Source organism: Pseudonaja textilis, chromosome 4 (genome assembly GCF_049901715.1).
Source record: "Pseudonaja textilis isolate UNSWEBS1 chromosome 4, rPseTex1.2, whole genome shotgun sequence".
Taxonomy (NCBI): Eukaryota; Metazoa; Chordata; class Lepidosauria; order Squamata; family Elapidae; genus Pseudonaja; species Pseudonaja textilis.
In genome coordinates, this window is record NC_141993.1 from 52,532,661 (window position 1) to 52,555,719 (window position 23,059).

Below are 23,059 nucleotides of genomic sequence, written 5' to 3' on the forward strand. Positions count from 1 at the left end.
TTTTCATCTGGCTTTTAGAGGCTGCAGAAGAACATTCTTCATTCAAGAATGAAAGCCTTGTGTGAACCAGAACAGTCTCAGGTTGACACCAGGGGAATCAACAGAAAAAGAACACTGCCTGAAGGTAAGCAGATGTTATGAAACACCCAGCCAGGCAGGAAGACTCAAGCGGATAATCAGCTTTGAATCCTTGTGCAAACACAAGAGATCCTGAACTGATATCCTCAAACTCCATAGAGCCTTATCTATCTGATTCCAAGAGAAGGCAAGCACTCTGGAAAGATTCCTATATATTAGGCAGAGTTTAATATAGTCAACTTCAACTCTATACACGTGGATCTGATTGCTTGTGCACGACAAATCCTGGAAAGCACCGTATCACTAAGCACTTTTTTTAAAAACAAAAACAGGTATGTTTACTATTGGTTTTGCAGTGCTCAAATTCATTTATATGAAGTATGTGGAAATATCAAATTTGCAAGCCTTTCATCAGGAAAGCATCACCACAGATTAAGAAAGGATCAGGATAACCCAAGTTGGAGGTAATGTTGTTAAGATTACAGTAAACCAGCAGAGAAAATAAAATTAAGTATTTAGTAACTGTACATGTATAATTATCTCCCCTTTAGCATATGAAATGTTTTGTGGGTGAGCTGTCTTCTTCACAAATACATTTTCTGATCTGATGCTGGTATCAGAGGTGAATTGCAAGCAATAACAATGTAAATCTTGTTGCTGATATGAATATCCTAAAGACATTCCTAGAACGTAAGAACATAAGCAATGCCCTCCCAGCTGAATCAGAACTCAGGTCCAGCAGCTTGTTCTTGCAATGGTCAACAACTGCAGAAGAAAGTCCACTTGCAGATGGCCTTCAGAAGCAGTCATCCTGCCATCAAGGCTAAGAGCCATTGATCCCCACGACTACCATGAGTTTTGAAGCCAGTTAAGTCAACACCATTTCTTGTGATAGCAATTTCCAAAATAGAAATACAGGTAGTCCTCAACTTACAACATTTCATTTATTGACCATTCAAAGTTACAATGGCACTGAAAGTGACTTGTAACTGTTTTTCATACAACTGTTGCAGCATCCCCAGTCATAACATCAAAATTCAGATGATTGGCAACTACCGTATTTTATATTTATGACACTTGGTGTCCTGGAGTCATGTGTGAAAGGAGTCACCCTTTATGACCTCGTGACAAGCAAAGCCAATGGGAAAGCCAGGTTAATTTAACTGTGTTACTAATTTAGCAACTGCAGTGATTCACTTAACAGTGGCAAGAAAGGTCATAAAATGGGCAAACTCACTCAACAAGTGTCTCACTTAGCAACATAATTTTGGGCTCAATTGTGATTGTAACTCAAGGTAAAAGCCACTTTTTGTCTGTCCCGATTTTTCCAGGATTCCATTGAGTGTCCTCTGGTTTCTAGTATTTTTGGAAGGGGAAAATAGCTACTTTTTGCCACTTTATCTACATTATGCAGTTTTGTACACCTCAATCATAGCCCCTCTCCTTCACCTCTTTTCTAGACTAAAAAAGCCCCAAATGTTGCAACCTTTCCTTATAGGGAAGCAGTTTGAGTCCCACGATTATCTTAGTTGCCCTCCTCTGAACAACCTCTAACTCCACTGTATCCTGGTTGAGGTTGTGGCAACCAGAACTGCATATATTCCTGATGTGGTCACACCACTGATTTATATTACAATGTTGGCACTCCATTTTAAAATCTGTTTCTGATTATCCCTACTGTGCTGTTGAACGTTTTTTAACAGTAGATGCATTATTCCTTCTACCCCAGCATCTCATTGTAGGTTTTGCAAATATATTTGCAGCTGAAACTTTATATAGAACTTTTAGTATTCCCTTCAAACTGCTTTCCATTCCTATGACTGTATCCGGAGCAGATAAAAAATAAAGGAAAAGCAGTGCAGATTTAGAAGCAGGATACTGGTTTATTTATAATCAGTTAAGTACTAGTGGACAGATTAGTACAATAAATAAAGTTTGTCCCATGTACTCTCCATTTTTCCTCTACATAAGTTGTCAAAGTGAAGGGATCTAATGAGAACCCTAGATCCAAAAGAATCCTGCCACTTGCCCTCCAATACAAGCAATACAAAATAAGTTGTGGAAGGAAGAAAAAATAAAGTGCAAATTAAAAGGCAATTTAATGCTGGTGGCTTGTATCACAGCCCACTAAATGTGGAAAGGTATTTGGCTGATGAATCTCCTCAAACTCCTCCACAAATTCTCCTCAAACCATCTTGTGCATTTAACCACCGAAGGATACAGACTCCCAAGCTCCTCCATGGCAGGGAGAGCGAGAGGGAGAGAGCTCCAGCACAGAAAGAATATTGCACATTTAAGTCAGAGGCAAATGATATGGTTTTGCCAGCACCAGGACATTCAGCTTCAGGTGTTTGTTTCCTTTCATGTCCTTTGCCCTCATTATAAAACTGCAAGATAGCAGAAGTTACTCTGGATTTGGTTTTTGTGCTCAAGTCGTGCTATTATACATTCTTCATTACAGCAGAACTTCTTGTTGTATCCCACAATTAAAACCCAAAATGCACAAATTAAAATGCTTCTGTATCACTGCTGCCCGGATAACCTTTGGAGGATACAACTTCTGTTTTTCAGACAATTCTGCCTGCCACAAATCAAGCTGGTACAAGAAGCTGTGATTTGCGAAGTACTAAAAGTCCCACAGATGCAATTGCCAAATTCATGGCTTACTCAAATGGGATTACACTTTGGATCCCACCATTCTATGTCTTAGGATCTTTCACTTTCTCTCTTAGCTAGCTCAGAGAAGAAGACACATGTATGAATACATGCATAAAGTCAGGACATACAGGAACTTTTGCTACAGCACTCAACAGTGAAATGCCATAGAATATTGTTTCAGGAGTGCTGCTATCTGGTATAAGAAACTTTTCATTGTGCAGATGGTGCATTTTAAAAATGACTGGTTCCACACCCAAATCTGTATGAAAGTTAGATAGCAGCAACATACTGTAATCAGGATCCACTTTTCTTCCTGATGGATGAATCAATAATTCTTATGCACTCGGCAAATAAACTTGGGTGAGAGCCAGATATGGGACTTCTCTCCGCTCTAGACAAGACACATTTTGCCTTCCATGCATTTTTTTTGGCAAGCTAGTGTTTTGCAGGTTAAAATTCAGACCACAGCACAGCCTTGTTTCCTTTGTCCACACTGATCACATGGGCTCCAGATGGTGACCATGCCACAGCATTGATGGGATTGCTGAAACAAAAAAGATGACATAAATGTTATTAGATCCCTGAAAGGCATAAAATTTGAGTTAAGGAGGAAATGTTGCTCTGTCTCCACAGAGCTATTTTTGAAGATTATTGCTATTCGCTAAGTAGAACGAGAAACATTTGGCTCAAAGATGTGTTTCCATTGATCTCTTCATGGTTTCCAGTAATGTTCTGAGCACTTAACATAAGCCTTACAGTCTGGGAATAATACATGTACATATAGGGATCATCAGCATATGTAGGGATCATCAGCTTCAGGAAGGTTGCCTTGTAGGCTAGTTTCCCCACCAAATGTAGAAGGTTCTGATTTTAACAGCATTATCTTGACTCACCTGTGATGCTTGGAAAGTGTCCTTTCCACTTTTCCAGTGAGCACACTCCATATATAAAGTGATCCATCTGCTGAGCCAGCCACAACATAATTTCCATCAGGGCTGGAAAAAATCAGATTTGGAGCAGAGAAAAAATGTGTTATTGCTATTTGTAGTACAATGTGCCATTAGTTGATGGAAATCCCCCAAAAGTCTAGAACAGATTTTAACCAAATGGAATGAATATATTTAACTGCAAAGGTGACACTAAATTAGTTTTCCTCCTACCTAAACACTAAAAATAAGTATAAAATGAACACCTACAAACCCTACAACTAATTAGATGCTCTGAATCTTTTCTTCTGATCAGCAGGAACAGAATGTAGTTTCATACCAATAAAGAATAACTTCATCTAATTATCTAATCTAATATGCTAAGCAAGTACCTCTACATACTGTATACAAATAATAAAAAGCCAGAAGGAAATACCGCATCCAACCCAAGTTTGGGTAGTTCAGCTTCTTACCTGAATACAACTCTAGTCCAGTCAGACCCACATTTAAATCCTGGAGCACTGGAAGAAAAAGCCCACCACAAAATATTAAATGTATCTTTCCAATTCATTTTATAGGAAGCTACAAAAAGACATCTTAGCCACACAAACCTGAAAAATAATAATCGAAATAACCAGGTCTTTTTCTTTCTTTTATTAAGCACATCTACATCTACATTAGGATGTCATGGACAGTCAACAAAGATATTTTTCAACAACAGGCTGCTTATTGCCATTAAGTGTCAACAGAACAAGCTCTGAATTCCTGGCTTTTGACAAAGATGAGAAATCTACAACTCACTTGCAGAGCCATACTCACCTGAATGTGTGTTTGACAGCATTGATTCTGAGATCAATAATTTTCAACAGATCATCACGAGAACATGTAAGAAGCTCTGTTCTCTCAGGGTTCAGATCCAGAGCTGTAATCCTTCCCAGCAATTCCACTTCCCGTACCACACTTTCAGTTCTAAAATCAAAATGTAACACAAGCTAACATTTTATTAATGGTACAGAAGCCTCATTAAAAATGTTACAGTGGATAAAGGATGTAATCAGTAGCATAAGTTATACACTCATTCAGTTAACTGATATACCGCTTTGCAACTTAGAAGAAAAAGTGTTTAAATCCAGCCTTTTTAAAACAGCAATAGGTAAATTTACTTTAGAACACTAGCATTCTTGTGGCAGTCGCTGAAGAAAAGTATTTTTTCCCATTGGCCCTAAGTGCATTATATTTTTCACCAGAGTACTGAATCCTATCAGCTTCCTAAAAGCTGAACGTGAAGGTGTTAATCATTAAACCACATGTATTGTTGGAATTTCCTAGGTATGGAAGCAGGAACATTTTTCTGACCAAGTTTGTTTTCAGGAGAACCAAAAGTCTAATAGTGTGGCTTTAGGTATTGTTTATTTCTCTCCTCAGGTCTGACTAATACATGTTTTTCAAAGTGTATGAGTTCACATTGCAAGGCAATCACTCTTCATTTGAAACATGTAAGATCTTTTGCAGTCAAAAGTTCTGAATCTGAACGTGGTTCTGATCTTACTGGAATCATTCTGACATCAAAATGTATCTCCCTATTTCAAAAGGAAATTGCACTCACCTAATGTCCCAAAAGCGAATTTTCTTATCAAAGTGTCCACTCATTACACATTGTTCTGTGCAGACAAGATCATTGCAGCTGGAGCCAGCAAACACCGTTTTTATACCTTTAAAAAGATGAAGTTACTAATCATGTAATTGAATCCACAATTTTTCTTCTAGAAAAGCCTCCTAAAATTGTTATTTAAACTAATGTTAGCAAAGAAATTTTACTGTATATTCTGCCTTACTATATATTATTGAATTTTATGGCAGAGAATTTGTTTTGAATATATTACAACAGAACAAAATTCTGGAGAAAGTGCCATGGGGCAGGACACCTATGTAGTTTTGAGTTAGACAAGGGATGGAAGAGAAGATGCTTTCATTGTATTATCATGTTTCCAGGGGTGAAAGGATTCCTTGGCTTTGTATTCAATTTGTATTCAATGAAACATTCAATTTCAAATCCTGAGAAAAGCAAATTCTGTTAAGATATTGGTGTAGAATTTCCTCCGTCTATATTTAGAAGATATATCTTCTATATTTAGAAGATAACTACTCTATGTCTTTATTAGGTTTATCTTGAAAGAACTAAAAAAGCTAGGAATATGAACTTACATAAGCTACCTAGGTAGTGATCCCCATCAATTTTCTGAAGCACAAGGAGAAAAAAGAGAGGATAGACATAAAGAGCAATTTCCTCATTTTTAAAGAATGAATGGCAACATATTAGATTGGTCCATCCCTTCTGATATGTGACCAGGCCTGATGCTCCCATGGACCCAGACTTGTTTTGAGAGCTCCACTGTATGCTTGCTTCACTTATGCTTGTATTTTTTAAGATATTCATTAATTAATTATAATTTTTATATTTGCTGTTATTATATCTTTTGTTTTATCTATTTTATGCATTGCCCAGAGTCACTTTTGATTAGATGAGCAGCTACATAAATTAGATTAATAAATCCACATTTCTTTTATACTTGGCAGAAGTGGCTAGTTGATAGCTAATTGATTCTCTGGATTTGGAGAAAATGGCTGCAGTTCAGAGCAATTTTTAAAGACTTTTTCTGCTTTTATTATTTTTATAAGTAGCTCAAGGCAACTAAGATTATCTAATTCTTCCTTCTCCTATTTTCCCCACAACAACCAACCTATGAAATGAATTGGGCTGAAAGAGAATGACTATTTTATTAAATAAACATTTAAAATTTCAATTATATATAACACTTAAAAGTTAAAAAGTCCTTCCAAATTGTCAGGAACACCAGAGAAATAGCAGTAGATGGACACCTTGAGCTAGCTGGAAATTGCACAACAACTTTATCTGCTTGTTTATCAAACTTAAAATGCCATCCATCTAGCCAAAGGCAACTCTGGGCAGCTTACAAACATTGAATAAAATACAGAATAAAGCATTAAATAATAAGTATTTTAAATTTAAAAATGTAATTAAAATAAAACTAAGCAGAATTGAGAGGGGGGCACAAAGTGCATATAGAGATGATGCAGGGTATTCTTTACTGCAGTGTTTCTCAGCCTGGGCCATTTTAGGATGGATGGACTCCAACTCCCAGAATTCCTCTTCTACTTCATTAGCCACCTCCCTGCATCTTCTTGTCTAGGCTAAAATTTAAGGTCCCTGGGGGCTTTTGCCATCCATTTATACTTTTCTTACATAACAGGAAGTATACACAATCACATCTAGAGATAGCTTGGTAACACAACTTCAGACAATTGGACCTCTGCTAGGGATACTTTTAAGTAACACACATCCCTAGCACATAACATCTGGGATGGTCTGATGATTTACTTTATAAATAACCCAGATAAATATCTGTTTGCCAAAAATATCTCTACATGTTGTCCTCTTTATTTTAATTATTACAAGTAGCAACCTAGATAAAAGCTCACAGTGATTTATAATGAAGCTATCCATAAAGCTTGCTGTTTCTTCCATGATCTTGGAGGAATTTGCAATACAAAGACTGTAAGTTATATACAATTTGCAACAGCTAGCTAGAGTACCTTTATATGTGCAGAAGGAAAAAAGGTTTCAACACCACTAACTCCTTACCAATTGTTTGCAGTGCCACTGCATCAAATCATTAAAAGTATGAACACTCTTATAAACACAATTTAGAAACTTCTACAAAATTTGGAGGAAAAATAGCATCAACAGGTGACCCCACTTCAACTGCTTAAAGGGTTAGCAGCTCTTGTAGTATGTTATATAGTATAAGGTTAGTCTCTGCTGACAGGAGTACTTTTTAATATAAATCTTTACCAGGAGCACCTATTTCAAAAAGCAGAAGTCAATCTCAGCCCAATAGCAGGAAATATACCTTTCTTAAACAAGCATTCTTTTCTAGGTTGTGAATGAATATTGAACTGTGGTCACAGTAATATTTGCATACATACACACAAACACATCTGCACACTTTATGTATGGACAGCATTTGGATCAATGTTATATTAGCAGAATGATAAATAGAAATGATCTGAGTTAGATGGTAGCTACACCACTTCTGCTTATCTGCATTATCAGGAGGAAAACTACTAACCAAACAAGAATGCCAATGGCTGTTAACAGCAAAATCACCCTATATCTACAATGGCATAGAGAATCTGTGTTTTGGGCAAGAAGATGAAATCAACTTATCACCTAAACTATAGCATCATATAAATACTAAGAAAAGAAATTTATTAACAATTACTCTGAGTAAGAGTAATAGGCAATCAAATAATAAAAGATCTTTTAAATGCTGGTATTTGGTCACGTCCTTTTATAGCAGCAGACTAGCCATTTTTCTCCAATGACTGATATGGCTTCAAAGTCAAGAAAATTTAGAAATCAAAATCTATTTCACTTATTATTAGAAATCATTTTTTTTTAATATCAGCCAGTGGTGACTACCAAGATGACACTTGGGGCAACAGTAAAATGTTTAGTTCCACTGATCAATGGAATGAGTCTTTAGTAACATTCCTCATTTTCAGTGTCCTACCCCAAGGGAAGAAGCCAGCTTTGAATCCATATACATATCAGAAGATTAATAGAACAGCAATTTTGAATGCTTTGAGAGGTAATCAGTCAATGAGTGTTCTTCTTGTCCCTTTGATGCATGTGGGAAACTGTGAAACGGCTTCCTTACAGACTTTGCTGCGCAGGTCCCATAGCTTGAGCGTTCTGTCATGACTCCCAGATACAATGCGAGCTTTGTCCAGAAGGAATTTGGCTGATAAAACCTTTCCACTATGCCCCGTGAGCGTGTGCTAGAGAAATTGACATTATGTAAGAAAACAAATTTTTACAACACTTGGCCTCACCATTCAATAGTTTAACAGAAATAGAATTTTAACGAATTACCTAGCCTTCATTCTACACTGAGAATTAAGAATCAGGCTTTATATACAAGTATGGTTTTGGTATGTGAAATAGATCTCCAAAAGGTTGCACATACAGGTAGTCCTTGACTTGATAACAGTTCATTTAGTGATCGCTGAAAGGCAAAACAGCACTGAAAAAAGTGACTTATGGCTGTTTTTCACACTTACGACTGTTGCAGCATCCCCATGGTTACATGATCGAAATGTAGATGCTTGGCAACCAATTCATATTTCTAAGTGGCCTGGGTCATGTGATCACATTTGTGAACTGACAAGCCAAGTCAATGGGGAAGCCAGATTCAATAACAACCATGTTACTAATTGAACAACTGCAGCAATTCACTTAACAACTGTGGCAAGAAAGGTCATGAAATCACTTAAGAAATGTCTCATTTAGCAATATAAATTTGGAGCTCAAATGTGGTCTTAAGTCGAAACTACCTGTATTTTTTCTTTTATTAGTGTTATATTTAACAATGGAGCACAGATACGGTTGGTAAATGAAACCTATAATTGTCTACGCTGGGAATATGCAACAAGATATGGCTCACTGTTATATCCTGTTGCCATTTGTTTCCTAGGAATATCTTCAGAATTCTTCAAAAAGCCATTATCTGGCCTCTGACCCATCAGTGAAGTTCTACAATTTTAAAAGAGAAGTCCTTTCCAAGTTCCTATAATTTAATACAGGTAATCCCTTGACTCATAACATTTATTTAGTGCCCATTCAAAATTAAAATGACACGGAACGAAGGAACGTATGATCTCTGCCTAAAGTTAAAGCCTCCAGAGCAGGAAAGAAGGCCCAAGGCCTGCAGGAATCCAAGGGAGGGAAGTGGAGCATGGGCTGCCTGAGAGGCTTGGGAAGCCAGGGGAAGTGCTGCAGCATAGGTTTGGGCCTGCACTAGATCAAGGCAGTGCAAAGATTGGGATTGTTAAGCGAGGTGATCCTGTGCATGCTCTTCTTAATTACTATCGTGACTTGTGACTGAAATGGGCAGGTTCGTTACGGTCATAAGTCGAGGACTACCTGTACTTACTATTAAATATACATTTATATTTATAAAAGTTCAATATACAGAATATCATTAGCAAATCTAGTAAGAGTTCATAATCTATTTCAGAGCAGTTCTAGCAGCTTGCTACTTTTTTAATGCAAGATTCTCAGGGACTGAAAATAAAGTTGTCTGCATATAAAACATGCTCCTACCTTCTGAGCTATGGTTAAAAAAAAAAAGAGTGTATTAGAGAAGTAATGAATATGGAATACACTTTTTATGTTTACCAAACCAGTTTCAAAAATTTGGAAACCTAGTGCTGTTACTATCCATTTTTATACTGTTTAGTTACTATTAAAATATATGCAATTATAAAATTATATAATTCTTTCAGAATCATATTAATTTGGAAAAAATACTTAATATCTGTTTCCAAATAGTATGTTCAAAACTTTGTGTTGGAAATATCAAAGAAGTCATATAAATAAAAATAGGTAAAAGACAATTAAAGGGCAACTCAAATTTTAATATATTGAGGATTAACATCCATTATCACACCCAATTTCTAACATTTTTTATAACTATAAACCTTGCCAGAATCAGGCACATGCGCCATCTCTTAGAAGAAATACTCACCCGTAACCGATGATCATCCACTGTCCAGATCCTACTGGCATAGTCATTTGAAGCCGCTAATAAGTAGGAACCCTATGGAAATGATTTTAAAAATGTTTTTTATAACCATTTTTTATAATCTGAATTTCTAAGTAATTTTGTTTCACATTATTTTATTATCTCTTATCTCAATCTAGACCATTGCCTATTCTTACTTCTTTTGGGGTTTATTTAGTTTTTTGAAGCTTCATTACCATTACATATTCTTCCCCTCTTGTCTATCTTGATTCCATTTTTTTCCTCCATTATCTTCTCATTTATTTGTCTCACCCATTCTATTCCTAATTCTTCTTTCAGCTGCTAGTGTCCTGCACAGAGATGTTTTGCTTCATTTAAGAGGTCTCAGTTTAAAAAGCTGAGATCATATACCCATCTACTTGCCTCCAGTACTTAAAACTCCTTTATTGTTTTATGTTGGATAACAATTTCAGCCATGTCTACTCAATACTCTACAAGGAAACAAGCTGAATATATCACAATATATCAGCAAATATTCTCCCACGCATAGCATTTCTACAGCTCGATGGAAGAGTAACTGCTGGGAGTTAGATGGTAAGGGAAGCAATATTCTGGGCAAATCACACCTTTTACTATTCATCACTGACCTCAGCAAAACATTGTTGCTGTCTTGTAGAAGTAGTACGGACTGAAGTCATATGCCTCAGTAATATTAAAAAAATAACCTGCTCATGGTATATGCTCAAAGTACATATACCACCTATTTTTACAGGCAACAGGCCTAGTTTTTTCAGTTACTTCCAAAAGGAAAAAAGGCTAGTGTTATACTAAAAAGATGATAACTTTATACAACTTCTGAGCAATTGCTTAATTTTCCAGATGATCTGCCTTTTAATGTACATTGGTATTATTCAAGGAAGATGATAGACATATCACAAACTATGGGTTCAGAAAATTTTGGAATTAAACATAAAACTAAAGCCCAATGCTTTTCTTTTAGGGAAGGCAGATAATGAGTTGTGGGGAAAAACATGGAGCTTTATTTTTATATATAACATCAATGGCAAGTGATGTACTAGTGAAGCAGGGCAGAACATACTTGCAAAAAAAGAAATACATCCATACTCACAGCATTATCAAACTCTACACTAGTAATCCCTGCATTACTGCCAGATAGCGAGGCTTTAAATTCACACTTATCTGTAATACAAAAGAAAAGATTTAGGAGACAAGGAAAAGCATGAATGCACAGCAATTTCATTCAATCTAGCTAAGAAACATATCTCAAAGATACAAACCACAGAACTGGTCATTTAGAATTAGTGATATGTCAATTCCATTTCTTGATTCATAAAACTGATTTATAACTAAGGCAGGCTGTAAGACTCAGTTTTGACTACTCTGTCTTATAATGATATTTTCAGAATTTGGGCACAGAAAATTCTCTTTTCCAAATCTAGGTATTTCACTATATTTTTCTAATGGAAATGGCAGGGGTTATCAAACCAAGACTGTGCTGCATCACTAGATCCATATATTATATGTCTTATTGTCTAGACAGTTCTGGAAAAGACATTTAATCCCTTCAATGCACTAAAGAATTTATTTGGGGATTCCTACATTAATTTCTTAGTTCAGAATTGTAGCTACCCTTTAAAGATATCAACTATGGAATCAACCTCGGCAGCAAAAAAGCATGTCTCCACAAATTAAAACCTCTTGTCTCTTTTGTCTATATTTATTTAAAGGACTTACCACCAAACACTTCCCAAATTTTGACCCTACGGTCCAAGCCTCCTGTTGCTAATAAGCGAGAACCAGGACTGAACTGGACTGCATTAACCTCCCCATCATGTGCATCCTGAGAAGATGAAAAACAATACACAGACAATTACTGATGATTTTAGGACCCAGATCTGTCAGCACTAGCAGCATGTATTAAAAAACTGAACAAGGTTCTAAAAAAGTAATAACAAAAAGTCTATCAACTCTTGAGTTCTTCAGTACACATTTCCTGTTTAAAGCTATCTATAAGAAACATTATGAGACCCAGTTTGGTTAAGATATCAGACTAGAAACAAGGACACTGTGAGTTTCATCCTGCCTTGGGTATGAAGTTAGCTGGGTGACTTTGGGCCAGTCACTTTCTCCCAGCTCTAGGCAGAAAGCAATGGCAAACCACTTCAAAAAATGTGGTCAAGAAGACTTCAAGGACCTGTCCAGGCAGGTTGGCCATGATTGAATGAAAGAAGAAAGAAACTAAATACATGTATAACCAATATTACTTACACACACACACACACAGACAGACAGACAGACAGAACAAAAACCTAGAGACTGTTTTTTTGGCATCGAAGAGTTCTACATCCTAAAATACCGCATTAAGAAAAATACTGATGAAATGATAAAAACTACATGTTGAAAAGCAGTCAAGAAAAGAATGAGATATTAGTAATACAGTAAACCTGACTATCTTATTTATCAGAATGAAAAAGAAAATTTGAGCTAATTTTGCATTTATAAGGTTAAAAGGTAAAGGTTTCCCCTGTCCAGTCATGTCTGACTCTAGGGGACAGCATTCATCTCAGTTTCTTAACTTTTCTGTGATCATCTATGCTGAGGCGCACCGAATGCTGTCACTTCCCACCAAAATGGTGGGAAGTAACAGCATTTAAAAGTATTTATCTACTTGTATTTGCATGCTGTCAAACTGCTAGGTGGGCAGGAGCTGGAGAAGTAACGGGAATTCACCCTGTCGCACAGTGCTCGAGTGTTGAATCCAAGCTGTCAGCGTTCCAGCTGACAAGCTCAGCAACTTTAATGGCTGAGCCACAGCATCCCCTTTATAAAGTAAAACAACTACTAAATTTGTATTTGTGTCTGTATGTTTCTATGTACAGTATTTTTTCTAGATTATGTTTAGTACTTGTACATTATGAAGTGATTTCACGCTGTTTAGGATTAAATGCTTACGTTATAGAAACATATTTGTTGTATGTTTATTCCATGTCATTCGTAAAAGTATTCCACATATGTGATATTATTTTTAATGACTTTATGCATTTAATTAAAAAAAACTACTACAGAAGTTTAAAGTAGAAAAGTGATACTGAGTCAGAAAAAATATTTGCAGGAAATAAAGAGGTCTCAGCTTGAAAACTAAAGATCATGCACGTTAGAACACATTCCAGAACTGGCAGCTCCTTGATTAGTTTTGTTGGGAGAGAGTCAACTCTAAGTGCTTTCGACTGCAAGCAACATGAACTGACGATACCCACATAATGTCAGCAGCTTCATAACATCTGACAGCATTACTGGAGCATGGATGGGAGAAAAGAAAAGAAAACTGTTGGGAGCTCTGGAAGTTGTGGATGTGCAGTTTCACTAGTGCAATCAGACCATCCTGTAATCATCATTGACCTCAGTATTTTTTAGCATTTCTCAGGTTTTGGCTGGTTTAAAAAGATCCCATTTCTTGTTGCAAAAGCCACACTACAATTCTTTCCAAAGTCACAAAAGCCCCTTTGGCTAGCCATGTCAAAAACATACAGCATCTCATCAGGAAAACAAAGAAATAATTGACTGAACATGAAGTAAAACCTGAAGCACTTTACATGCTTACACGGCAAAGTATCACCCAAAAGTAAATGAGAAAACTACTCAGTAAGACTTATTATTTTTTTTAAGATAGTGAATCCAAGACATACTTACAAAGACACACGCTGCTGTGTTGGGTAGTCGGACCTCTCTGCTTGCAGTAGGATGTACATCAGTATTATCTTGAGGAATAGGACATGAGGATAAAGAGCGCCTCCTGAGAAAGTTACATTGATACGCAAATTAGTATATAAGGGAAATTAGCTATGTCTCCAGATTATAGGTAGTGGATGACCTCAACTACACAATACGTAAAAATAGAAGGAAAGGAAAGGAGTCTTAAAACAAATTCAAGTATTCAACAAAAAAAAAAAATCAATACCCAGAGATGGTTGTGCATATTAGGAATTTCTCTACAGCCTTTGCATCTGGTTTCTCACATGAAGCCAATCAATTGAATAAAAACTTCTCATGCCAGACTGGGGGAAAAGTTATCACCATTACAACTGTTGCACTGAATCCCAAACTAAAATTGTTTGAGTTGAGGTACACCATATTTATTTGTTTACTTGTTAAATATCTTATTGTTAAGTCCCTTTTCCTTTTTCTTATATGAGATAAATTGATTAATCTATGATTAATGCCTAATTTAAAACTCAGATTTTATTATTAACAGAGAGCTTCTACGTAATACAATAACTAAATTTAACGGGGGCAGCAATCATGTAGATTATGTTCAGCATTTCTTCCCTAAGTAGTTATACCTCATGCATCCATGATATATCTATGCATTTATTTAACTGGGATATCTTTTCAATGCTACAGAAACAACACAAGACAATTATTCAGCAACCTTCATCACATGCTAAATTAAGTGTGAATAATTTCAAGCAAATTTTCACCTGGCAGTATCAGAAGAGTGATGTCCCAAAAGGGGAGACTCAGACAGACTGGAGGGGAAGATCAGAGGTCAGCACACAGCAGAAGTAAGGAGTTGAACACAAAAGAAAAGGAGAGATAGGAGCTAGAAGAAGGCTTGACATAAGAAAAATTGTTTGAATGCCTAGTATCACTGAAGTGCTGCTGTATATTGAACTAATATGTAATGAAAAGGTAAATGCATACCAACCTACCCAAAGATATTAGTGATAGAATCCAGAAGGCCTCCAGGGGGCTGGGAGAGTCGCTTACTAAAGAGAAGGGAAGGACAGTTTTCAAGGAGATCAGAACACACAAGGCCATAACTCTCAAACTTGAAGTAAGAAAAGCAAATGGTAACAGGACAGCACAAAAAGCCACCATCTTGGTTCTAAGTCAAAAGTTTGCATAAACAATTATGAACTGAACACTGTTGTTATATGAGCAGGAAGAAAAAGATATAATTCACCAGAATTTTGAGAATAAAATTAAAGGTATACTTATATGAAAGCAGAGCATATTCCCAAGCGTTCTCATGACTAATGTGACGGTTGGCCTATAACAGACTTTAACAGGAAGTTAAATGTTTTTGCTTTTAAGCCAGTTTAAATGGAAAGGCTCTAAGTTCTGCATGTTTTGTTTGCAGATTCAATTACAATGTAGGGTTGGAAAAACTTTGGCTAAGAATCTATTATTTGTAGCTGTCATCAACATTAGATGGGCTATCCAAAAAGGCAACTTTTTATAAAACCTGCAATATTAACTATCAAGGCCCTTAACATTTGCAGCCTTTATAATTTTGATCTTGTTAATGTTTACATAGAGAGGATTTGAGTCTCCCTTTACTATTACCATGACATGACTCTGCCGTAAACAAACTTAGAATGTTGATATAAATCCAACTCTTGAAAGCTGTGAGAGGCCACTTCCTAACTGATGGAACACCTTAAAATTCAAGGCCACAAAAGCTTTATTTACACTGCTCTTTCCAATGTCAGGAATAAATACTGCTATGGTAGAAAGCAGATGTGGATAGAAATTCCCTATATTTATTTGAGTCCTACAATTTAGAAACATTCCTAGCTAATAATACTGAAAAATAAGAAATCTCCACAAAAGAATTCAGTAGAAATAACATAACTAAACTCTGTAACTATTGGAGTGTTTCTTATGGGCATAGTTCACTAGCTAATTTTCCCATTTGTATCCCATTAAAAATGGGAGTAAAAAAACATCAGCTGTGCAATTCTCATTTTATTACAAAGGGCATATGCTGATAAATTATTTTCATACTGGCATCTGTTATCAATTAATTTATAATTCATCTATCCAGGAAAGAATATTTTTTCTCAATACATTTTCTTCTCAAAATGAATTCGCCTGAATCAAATCAGGAATACCTATGAATTTTTTTCCACTTGAAAATATTTAATGAAAGTATTTGGAAAATATGTTTTCAAACATCTCTGCTCACATACTACCTTGCTGTCCGTGTGACAGCACGAACCGGAGATGTCTCCTCAGCTGGATCGGAGGTTTCATCAGCAAGGACTTCAATATCATCATCCCTGAAGAAAGACAGATCATTCCTTGAATGTTCAAGAAGATCAGGCATTTCATATTAAACAGCCCTCTTCCCCTACTATTTCAAATACAAAATTTCATTGCCACTGTTAATAGCATGGGTCATAGATATGTGAACAATAACAATAACAAAAATAGCGATGTCATGGATGTATTTTATTTATCTTTTACCATTTCTAATCATATTATTTAATTTATAAAAAAACTTTTATAAATTGTTTATTTTGTTTGAATGTGACTTTTCCCCTTACTATTTCCTGGCATGGGATGAAAATTAACTCTCGGCTCTTTAACAGAGACGATCAAAAAGTCAAAGAGGAAACAAAAAGACCAAAATACTTTCTTACTAGCAATTAACACCCAGATAAGCAGAGGTTAATATCAAGACTAGCATTAGAGCAAGAAGCAAACAATACTGTAATCAAGGAATTACCAACTCAGGCAAACAAGCTAAGTGAATCAGGCAAAGGAACCATCAAAACCATTCCTACAAATATTGACAGGGAAGCCACTGGAATATAAAATGAGAACAAACCCCATTCCCTATACCTGCAGCATTGATGGTATTACTTAGTTTGGTAGTGAAATGTCTGCAAGAAAACAACAAAGCTCAGAGACCACCAAGGACACTACAATTTCAGCTCTAAGGCTGGTGCAGTTCCTGGTCATTTTTAAGACTGCCAGAGGAACAAGATGGCTTTGGATCCAAGATAACAACAAGCCCCCTCCAAGCACTATCTGATTACAGATACATATTCATTCAGCAGCAAATATTTTAAAGTTATAACCAAATATTAGTATAGTCATTCTTTATATGAGAGCACACACTTGTAATATTAATCATAATAAATTCGGGAAATTAAGTTAGGGTCAAGTGCAAAGAATCAGGATCACATGTTAACTATTGCTCAATCCTATACTCATCATCAGCACTAAATTGGCACTAGACAAGAATTAACAGAATTCAGGGAAGGGAGGCGGGATTCTAGACTGATTCCTCTCTTGACTTCACCCCCAGGCTCTGCCTTTTCTTCTTCTACAGTTAGGCAGGAATAAACTTACTCATTTTTTGTATTTTCAGCCTGGAAATGGAAATAATGTAGTCATTAGGAAGTAATTAGACTGATGAATGCTTACTGTTCAATTGGCAGTGGTTCTTTAGCAGCTTCTGCTAGTTCTTTCTGAAGCCGAGCTTGCCTTCTCCTAACAGAAAAATATTAGGAAATATGTGTCAACTCTGTAATATTTATCAATATTCATTTGAACAGCTGTATTCAAACTATTAAGTATTAATACTTTGTATTAACTGATAATTAGAATAAATTATTGGCTTAAGCTCCCTGGGATAGAAATCCCAGTGGATAGATTTGTTGCCTTAAAAATGTATTTATATCTTGACACTAGTAAAATGTAAAGCTCATCAGAATATGCTGGTTCTCATGTCTCTAGGCCCAAGTGAAAACTTAACTGCCCAGAAATGTTTATCTTAATTAGGCTGTTAAGATGTCTTGAAGTAATTTTGTAATTCTTACAGGGCACTCAATTACTTAAATAAAATAGCTCTAATCAGTGCAATATATGTTAAGAGCTCACTCCATACTGACCTATTGTGAATTATCAGATGTTATTTCCAACACAGAAACTGATGTTAATTCTATATTGAGTCTACTCAATCTAGAATATAGTATAATAGCCACTCTACATTATGAAAAAAAATCAGGAAAAATGTGGCTATTTGAATGGGCATAATCTGAATATTATGAGGTAACATTTAACTATTTTATAGTCTAACCAAGTCTAAACCTCACATAAAAATTTACAAACATAAGGATTTAAAGACTAGACCTCAGAGCTGGTTTAGTTCAAAATCCAATCAAGTCAAACCCTGGTTAATAACTGAAAAATTATCAAAAAAATATCAGATCAGACTAGGAAATTGAAAAACATTCCCAGAAAGGTTGTATGCTGTATGGATGAGTCACTAGGACTTGAGCTCAACTTGAAGAAACCTCTACCATTAATTCAAAGGATTCAAAACCATATCCAAAGGCTCTGTTAAATAAAAGAAAATGACATACAGGGCACATGCATAAGAAGAAAGAAAGAAGAAATGTTGAGGATGGGTTTTAATACAGGCTTAATTTGAACTCACACACTTACATGGAAAATACTATCATACCTTAAATCTTTCTCATTTTCTGCATTGAGCCGATTAGCTTCTTGAGCCTTTTCTGCCATCCAACGGGTTACCAGTTCTTGGTTATCTTCAGTGGTTTTTCTTAATTTTTCTTCAAGAGCAGTAAAGGTGATTTGGAGAGCATCATATTCATCCTTAAGAGTCTGATTAGCTCGTTCAAGATCTTGAAGCTTGTTACACAAATCATGGCACTCAGTCTCCAGTTCAGATATCTTCTGTAAATATTCTGCAATTCTTCAATGGAAGCAACTAATATAATGAAAATCTGAAGCTAGCTAGGACCAAGATAAAGTTCTATTGGTAATAAATTGATTTTACTCACTTGACATTATTTATTTGTATTTCTTTGTCCTTCTGTTGTATTTGATTGTTTAGGTCAATCACAGATTGAGCCAACTGCAAAAAAAAAAAGTAGGTGGGAATAATTTTAATGTCAATTAATATTAACAATAATTAATAATGTTAACTATATTAACAAAGAATCACAATTCTTAATATGGACAATGGTTTTGTGTCTCCTTTGGTGAATGTACTTTATTCAGAATGTATTTTATGTCTCTCAATCAAAAGCAAGATATGCTCTATTCATTTGGCAGATTCACAAACCCATATGGAACAAACTTAAATAAGCAATATATACAAAAATGAAGACAATCATGACTATATAATGTAGCTGAAAGGTACCATAAGTTATACCTTAATTTCTAAACACAGAATCTTAAAAGAAGTAAGCATCATAAATCATTTTCAAGGTTTCTAGTAACAGATGAAGAAAGGCATCACAAAAGCAAAGTATCTTAATTAAAAATTGAACACATGCTACAGTCTAAAATAATATTTTTTTACTACAATGAAAGCAACAGAAAAGCTGAAAAGCTGACTGCTTATTGTAAAAAGTTATTTTGGAGATACATTTTTATTGTTCTGAAATTTATGGGATAGAGAAATAAATAAGTAACAGTATGCACATTGTATTGCTGCAAGTAAGCACAATGTTTTTCCTAACCTCGCCCCGTTTCTTGTGCAGCTCTGTCAATTCCTCTTGATGTTTAATCCTTAATTGAGCTACTTCTTGAAGATGAGCATCATTTCTTGCACCATCATGTCCTGGGCTGAATTTTCCAAAGGAACAGAGGGTAAGATTAAATAAACTTATTTAATCATACGGATCTATACCTATAGATAGGTTAAAATGGCAATTGGAGCCAGAATTTCCATTACTAAGTTATCAAGTTGTAAAGTGTGAAGCTATGTGACCACATTGCTTAGCAAAGCAATTCTGAAGTCCTAGTTGCTGCAGGACAGTGACTTCTGACTTAGTGCTGACTTTTCCATTGACTTTACTTATGGGAAGCCAGCAGTAAATGTTGGAAATTGCATTCAACAGGGAAATGACAACAGAGACACTGCAATGGCTGGAATTCTCAGGACTGATTATAAAGACCAATTGTTTCTTTGCCAGTGTAACTTTGAACTGTTGCAAAATGGTCGTTAATCAAGGACCTGTACTGAACAATAACTAATATCTTCATATATTGACTTTCCACTGACGTTTCACTGAGATTACATTAAGCAATTCCCATTCATCTTGATATTGTATGCTACTGATCTCTATTTTAAAGAATTAAGTATCTTTTTAAGGACCCTTTGGATGTTTGGTGGGAGGAGGGCTTATCTATCATTCCAAATGTCCCCCCCCCCAAAATGAAATCATTCAGTATACTAGTAACATTTTAATAATATAATACTTTGCCTGAATTTATATATTTGCATGACATTACACAATTTGATGTAATTTGCATCAGTTGCGTAACTTATCACTGAGTATTCCTTGCCCTACGACCACAATTGGGACAAGAATTTCCACTGTTAAGCAAGGCAGTTGTTAAGTGAGTCACTGTACTTGTTAACTGTATTGCGTGGTTATTAAGTGAATCCAGCTTCCCCCATTGGCTTTCCTTGTTGGAAGACTGCTGTGAAGGTTGCAAATGGCAATCACATGACCTCAGGATGCTGTAATGATTGTAAATACATATGGTTGCCAAGCACCTGAATTTTGATCACTTGACCATGGGGAATGCTGTGACAATGTGAAGACTGATCATAAGTAACTTGTTTCAGTGCCACTGTAACTTCAAATAGTCACAAATTGAATGGCTGTAAGTTGAAGATTACTTATATAAATAGTACATATGTTATAAAATTAACATAATAAAGCATATACAACATGTACAGCACCAAACACAAAGTTTTTTAATAGTAAAAATGTAATGAATATTACACAGGAGAGTAAAACGCCCAGTTATATTGAATAGAATAATATATTGAATAGAACAGAATTCTTTATTGGCCAAATGTGATTGGACACACAAGGAATTTGTCCTTGGTGCATATGCTCTCTGTGTACATAAAGAAAAAATAAAATATATTCATCACGAATCATAAGATACAACACTTGATAGTGTTAGTCATAGGTTACTAATAAGCAATCAAATCATACCAGGAAACAAATAAAACAATATAAATTATAAAGATACAAGCAACATGGTTATAGTCAAAAATGGGGAGAGAGAGCCACAATAACTGTCACTATAATTGATTCAACAAGTACCTGATCTCATGCCGGCTTGGCAAATCATACTTTTCCACTTGTAGCTTGTCAGCCAGCACTGAATGAAAATCTGACTTCTCCAAGAGCTTGTTATCTAACAGGCCAAAATATTTAATTTTAAAAAAGGGAAAATAATATTAGCTGTGCAGTCAATTAATAAGTTTGCTATGCCATTATACTCTATGGACTGATGTAAAATTTTTAGAGAAATTATACCTATTTCAGATATGCTCTTGTACTGCTGTGAAAACCTGCCTAAGAAGACATTCTCTCACAGTACAGAATAAGATTATGAGGTCACACTTGTTCAACTAGGCTTATGTAAACAAATGAGTCATTTAATAAGACATTGTTCTACTTTATAACCTGGTATTTTGAATAACAGAATCTGGAAGGGGGTTATCTGATGTAATCACAAAAGACTGTTCCAGATTGCAAAACCTCTCTTTCACCAAATAGGTGCTGGCCTCAGAGCAAATATTTCAAGCAATCAAGTAATTCTCCTTGTGCTATTGAACCAATGAGAAGGTTCCTTGTCCCAGAGCAGAATGTAAACAAGAAGTATTCAAAGTTCAGGGTTGGGATTCAATATTTTATTACAAACCCAAGTCCACAAAAATGGACTAGTTTAGCATACTGCTCAAAGCACCAGACTAGACTCCAAGTGACCAAGAGTTCTAGTTGTATTTTAGCATGAAGCCAGCTGGATAACTTGATTCAAAGGTACATACACACACACACACACACAAATATCAAATGTAATATGCAAATAGCATTATGCCTCACTGGAGTGGATACATTCTAAATCTTTGTTTATACATTAATCCACAGAGTTCATAAATTATCTGGGTGGTTGTAACATAGAAGTGCCACAAAAACCCCAAATGACTATGTGCACAAAACAGAGAATCACAAACCAGTGAACAAATTTTAGCCTAAAGTATTATGTGAATTTGGCCTAAGAAACAATAATGTGTTTATAAATTTATGTATAAAATTATAGGTGAAGATAAAATTAGTAACACACAACTCCTTTTTTTCATACAACATATCATTCCTTTTTTCTTTATTTTCTGGAATCTATTGAAGAAAATTTGTATTCAATTCAATTGCATTGTAAAACAGTTAATTGGGAAATTTTGCTAGTTGAAACTTTACTGAAGTTTACTGAAACGGGCCCAAAGACTCATCAACCAAACTAATTAAACTACAGTAGCAACAAAACATCTTTTATCTAGTCGAGCAATCACAATATTTATAATTGAATTCACTGGCAATTCTGGCCTGCTAGTTAAAGTGGGGGGAAATTTCTTACATTGCAAGATTATCTCTTCAAAGGCCTGTCTTTGTAACCGGTCTCGACGCTTCAGTTCATCCAGGATATGTCGCTTCCAGGCGGGGAAGCTCGACGTCTTAAGCCCAACCGACATGTTGCCGGAGGATCGGGGACGTTACACCCTGCCCCAAAACACTCAAGTCATCTGGCTGCGGGTTTCCCCTGTAACACAGTGGGTGTAGAAGAGCTGGATCCAGGACTCTAAAGAATACGATAACGATAACAAGGCAGTTGGAAGAAGTCAGGCAGCCCGATCGGGGTTGGGAAAGAAAGAGGAAGGGATCATGTCGGAGAAGACCAGGAGAGAGAATGGAAGGGGGCCAGAAGATTGGGAGGCGTCCAGTCATCCTGGCTGCCGGGCCTACCCAGGAACAGACACCAGACCAACGGGCAAAACTCACCGTTGACCATCGAGGAGAAGGAGGGGGGCAGTTGGGTGCCTCCTTCACCTGGAAGGCCCCTCCGCGCACCCCTCGATCGGGCCGTAGCCCCCATCCATTTCCGCGACACTCTTTCACAGAGTTCCCCTTGGTCCAAGAGAGATGG

The 23,059-nt window shown here is 36.0% G+C and overlaps 1 protein-coding gene and 1 non-coding gene across 6 annotated transcripts; both read right to left on the reverse strand.

The window, feature by feature from the left end:
* Positions 1–1,941: 1,941 nt before the first annotated feature.
* On the reverse strand, positions 1,942–23,053 carry ATG16L1 (autophagy related 16 like 1). Of its 5 annotated transcripts, none has more exons than XM_087933018.1 (20): positions 22,915–23,053; positions 22,493–22,675; positions 21,178–21,271; positions 19,573–19,678; positions 18,889–18,962; positions 18,549–18,800; positions 17,507–17,572; positions 16,267–16,353; positions 15,001–15,057; positions 14,770–14,817; positions 13,982–14,084; positions 12,026–12,131; positions 11,400–11,470; positions 10,274–10,345; positions 8,405–8,525; positions 5,269–5,374; positions 4,482–4,631; positions 4,136–4,183; positions 3,630–3,731; positions 1,942–3,280 (listed from the first exon to the last, which is right to left on the reverse strand). In XM_087933018.1, exons 2-20 carry the CDS (start codon positions 22,605–22,607, stop codon positions 3,187–3,189), a joined length of 1,872 nt encoding a protein of 623 aa, XP_087789144.1. In that variant the 5' UTR covers positions 22,608–22,675; positions 22,915–23,053; the 3' UTR covers positions 1,942–3,186. The 5 variants fall into 5 exon arrangements, with proteins under 5 accessions (XP_087789144.1, XP_026557099.1, XP_087789145.1 ...); XM_026701314.2 differs by having other exon boundaries at positions 22,493–22,714; XM_087933019.1 differs by lacking the exon at positions 14,770–14,817.
* LOC113436952 (small Cajal body-specific RNA 6) lies at positions 10,651–10,918 on the reverse strand. Its single transcript, XR_003374145.1, has one exon.
* Positions 23,054–23,059: the final 6 nt, after the last annotated feature.

Coding starts and splice junctions, on each gene's coding strand:
- ATG16L1 (XM_087933018.1), bottom strand. CDS start 22,607: ATGTCGGTTGGGCTTAAGACGTCGAGCTTCCCCGCCTGGAAGCGACAT. Junction 18,963..19,572: donor TGCACAAGAAACGGGGCGAG/GTTAGGAAAAAC, acceptor TTTTTTTTGCAG/TTGGCTCAATCTGTGATTGA. Junction 4,184..4,481: donor GCTGTCAAACACACATTCAG/GTGAGTATGGCT, acceptor TTTTTCTTCCAG/TGCTCCAGGATTTAAATGTG.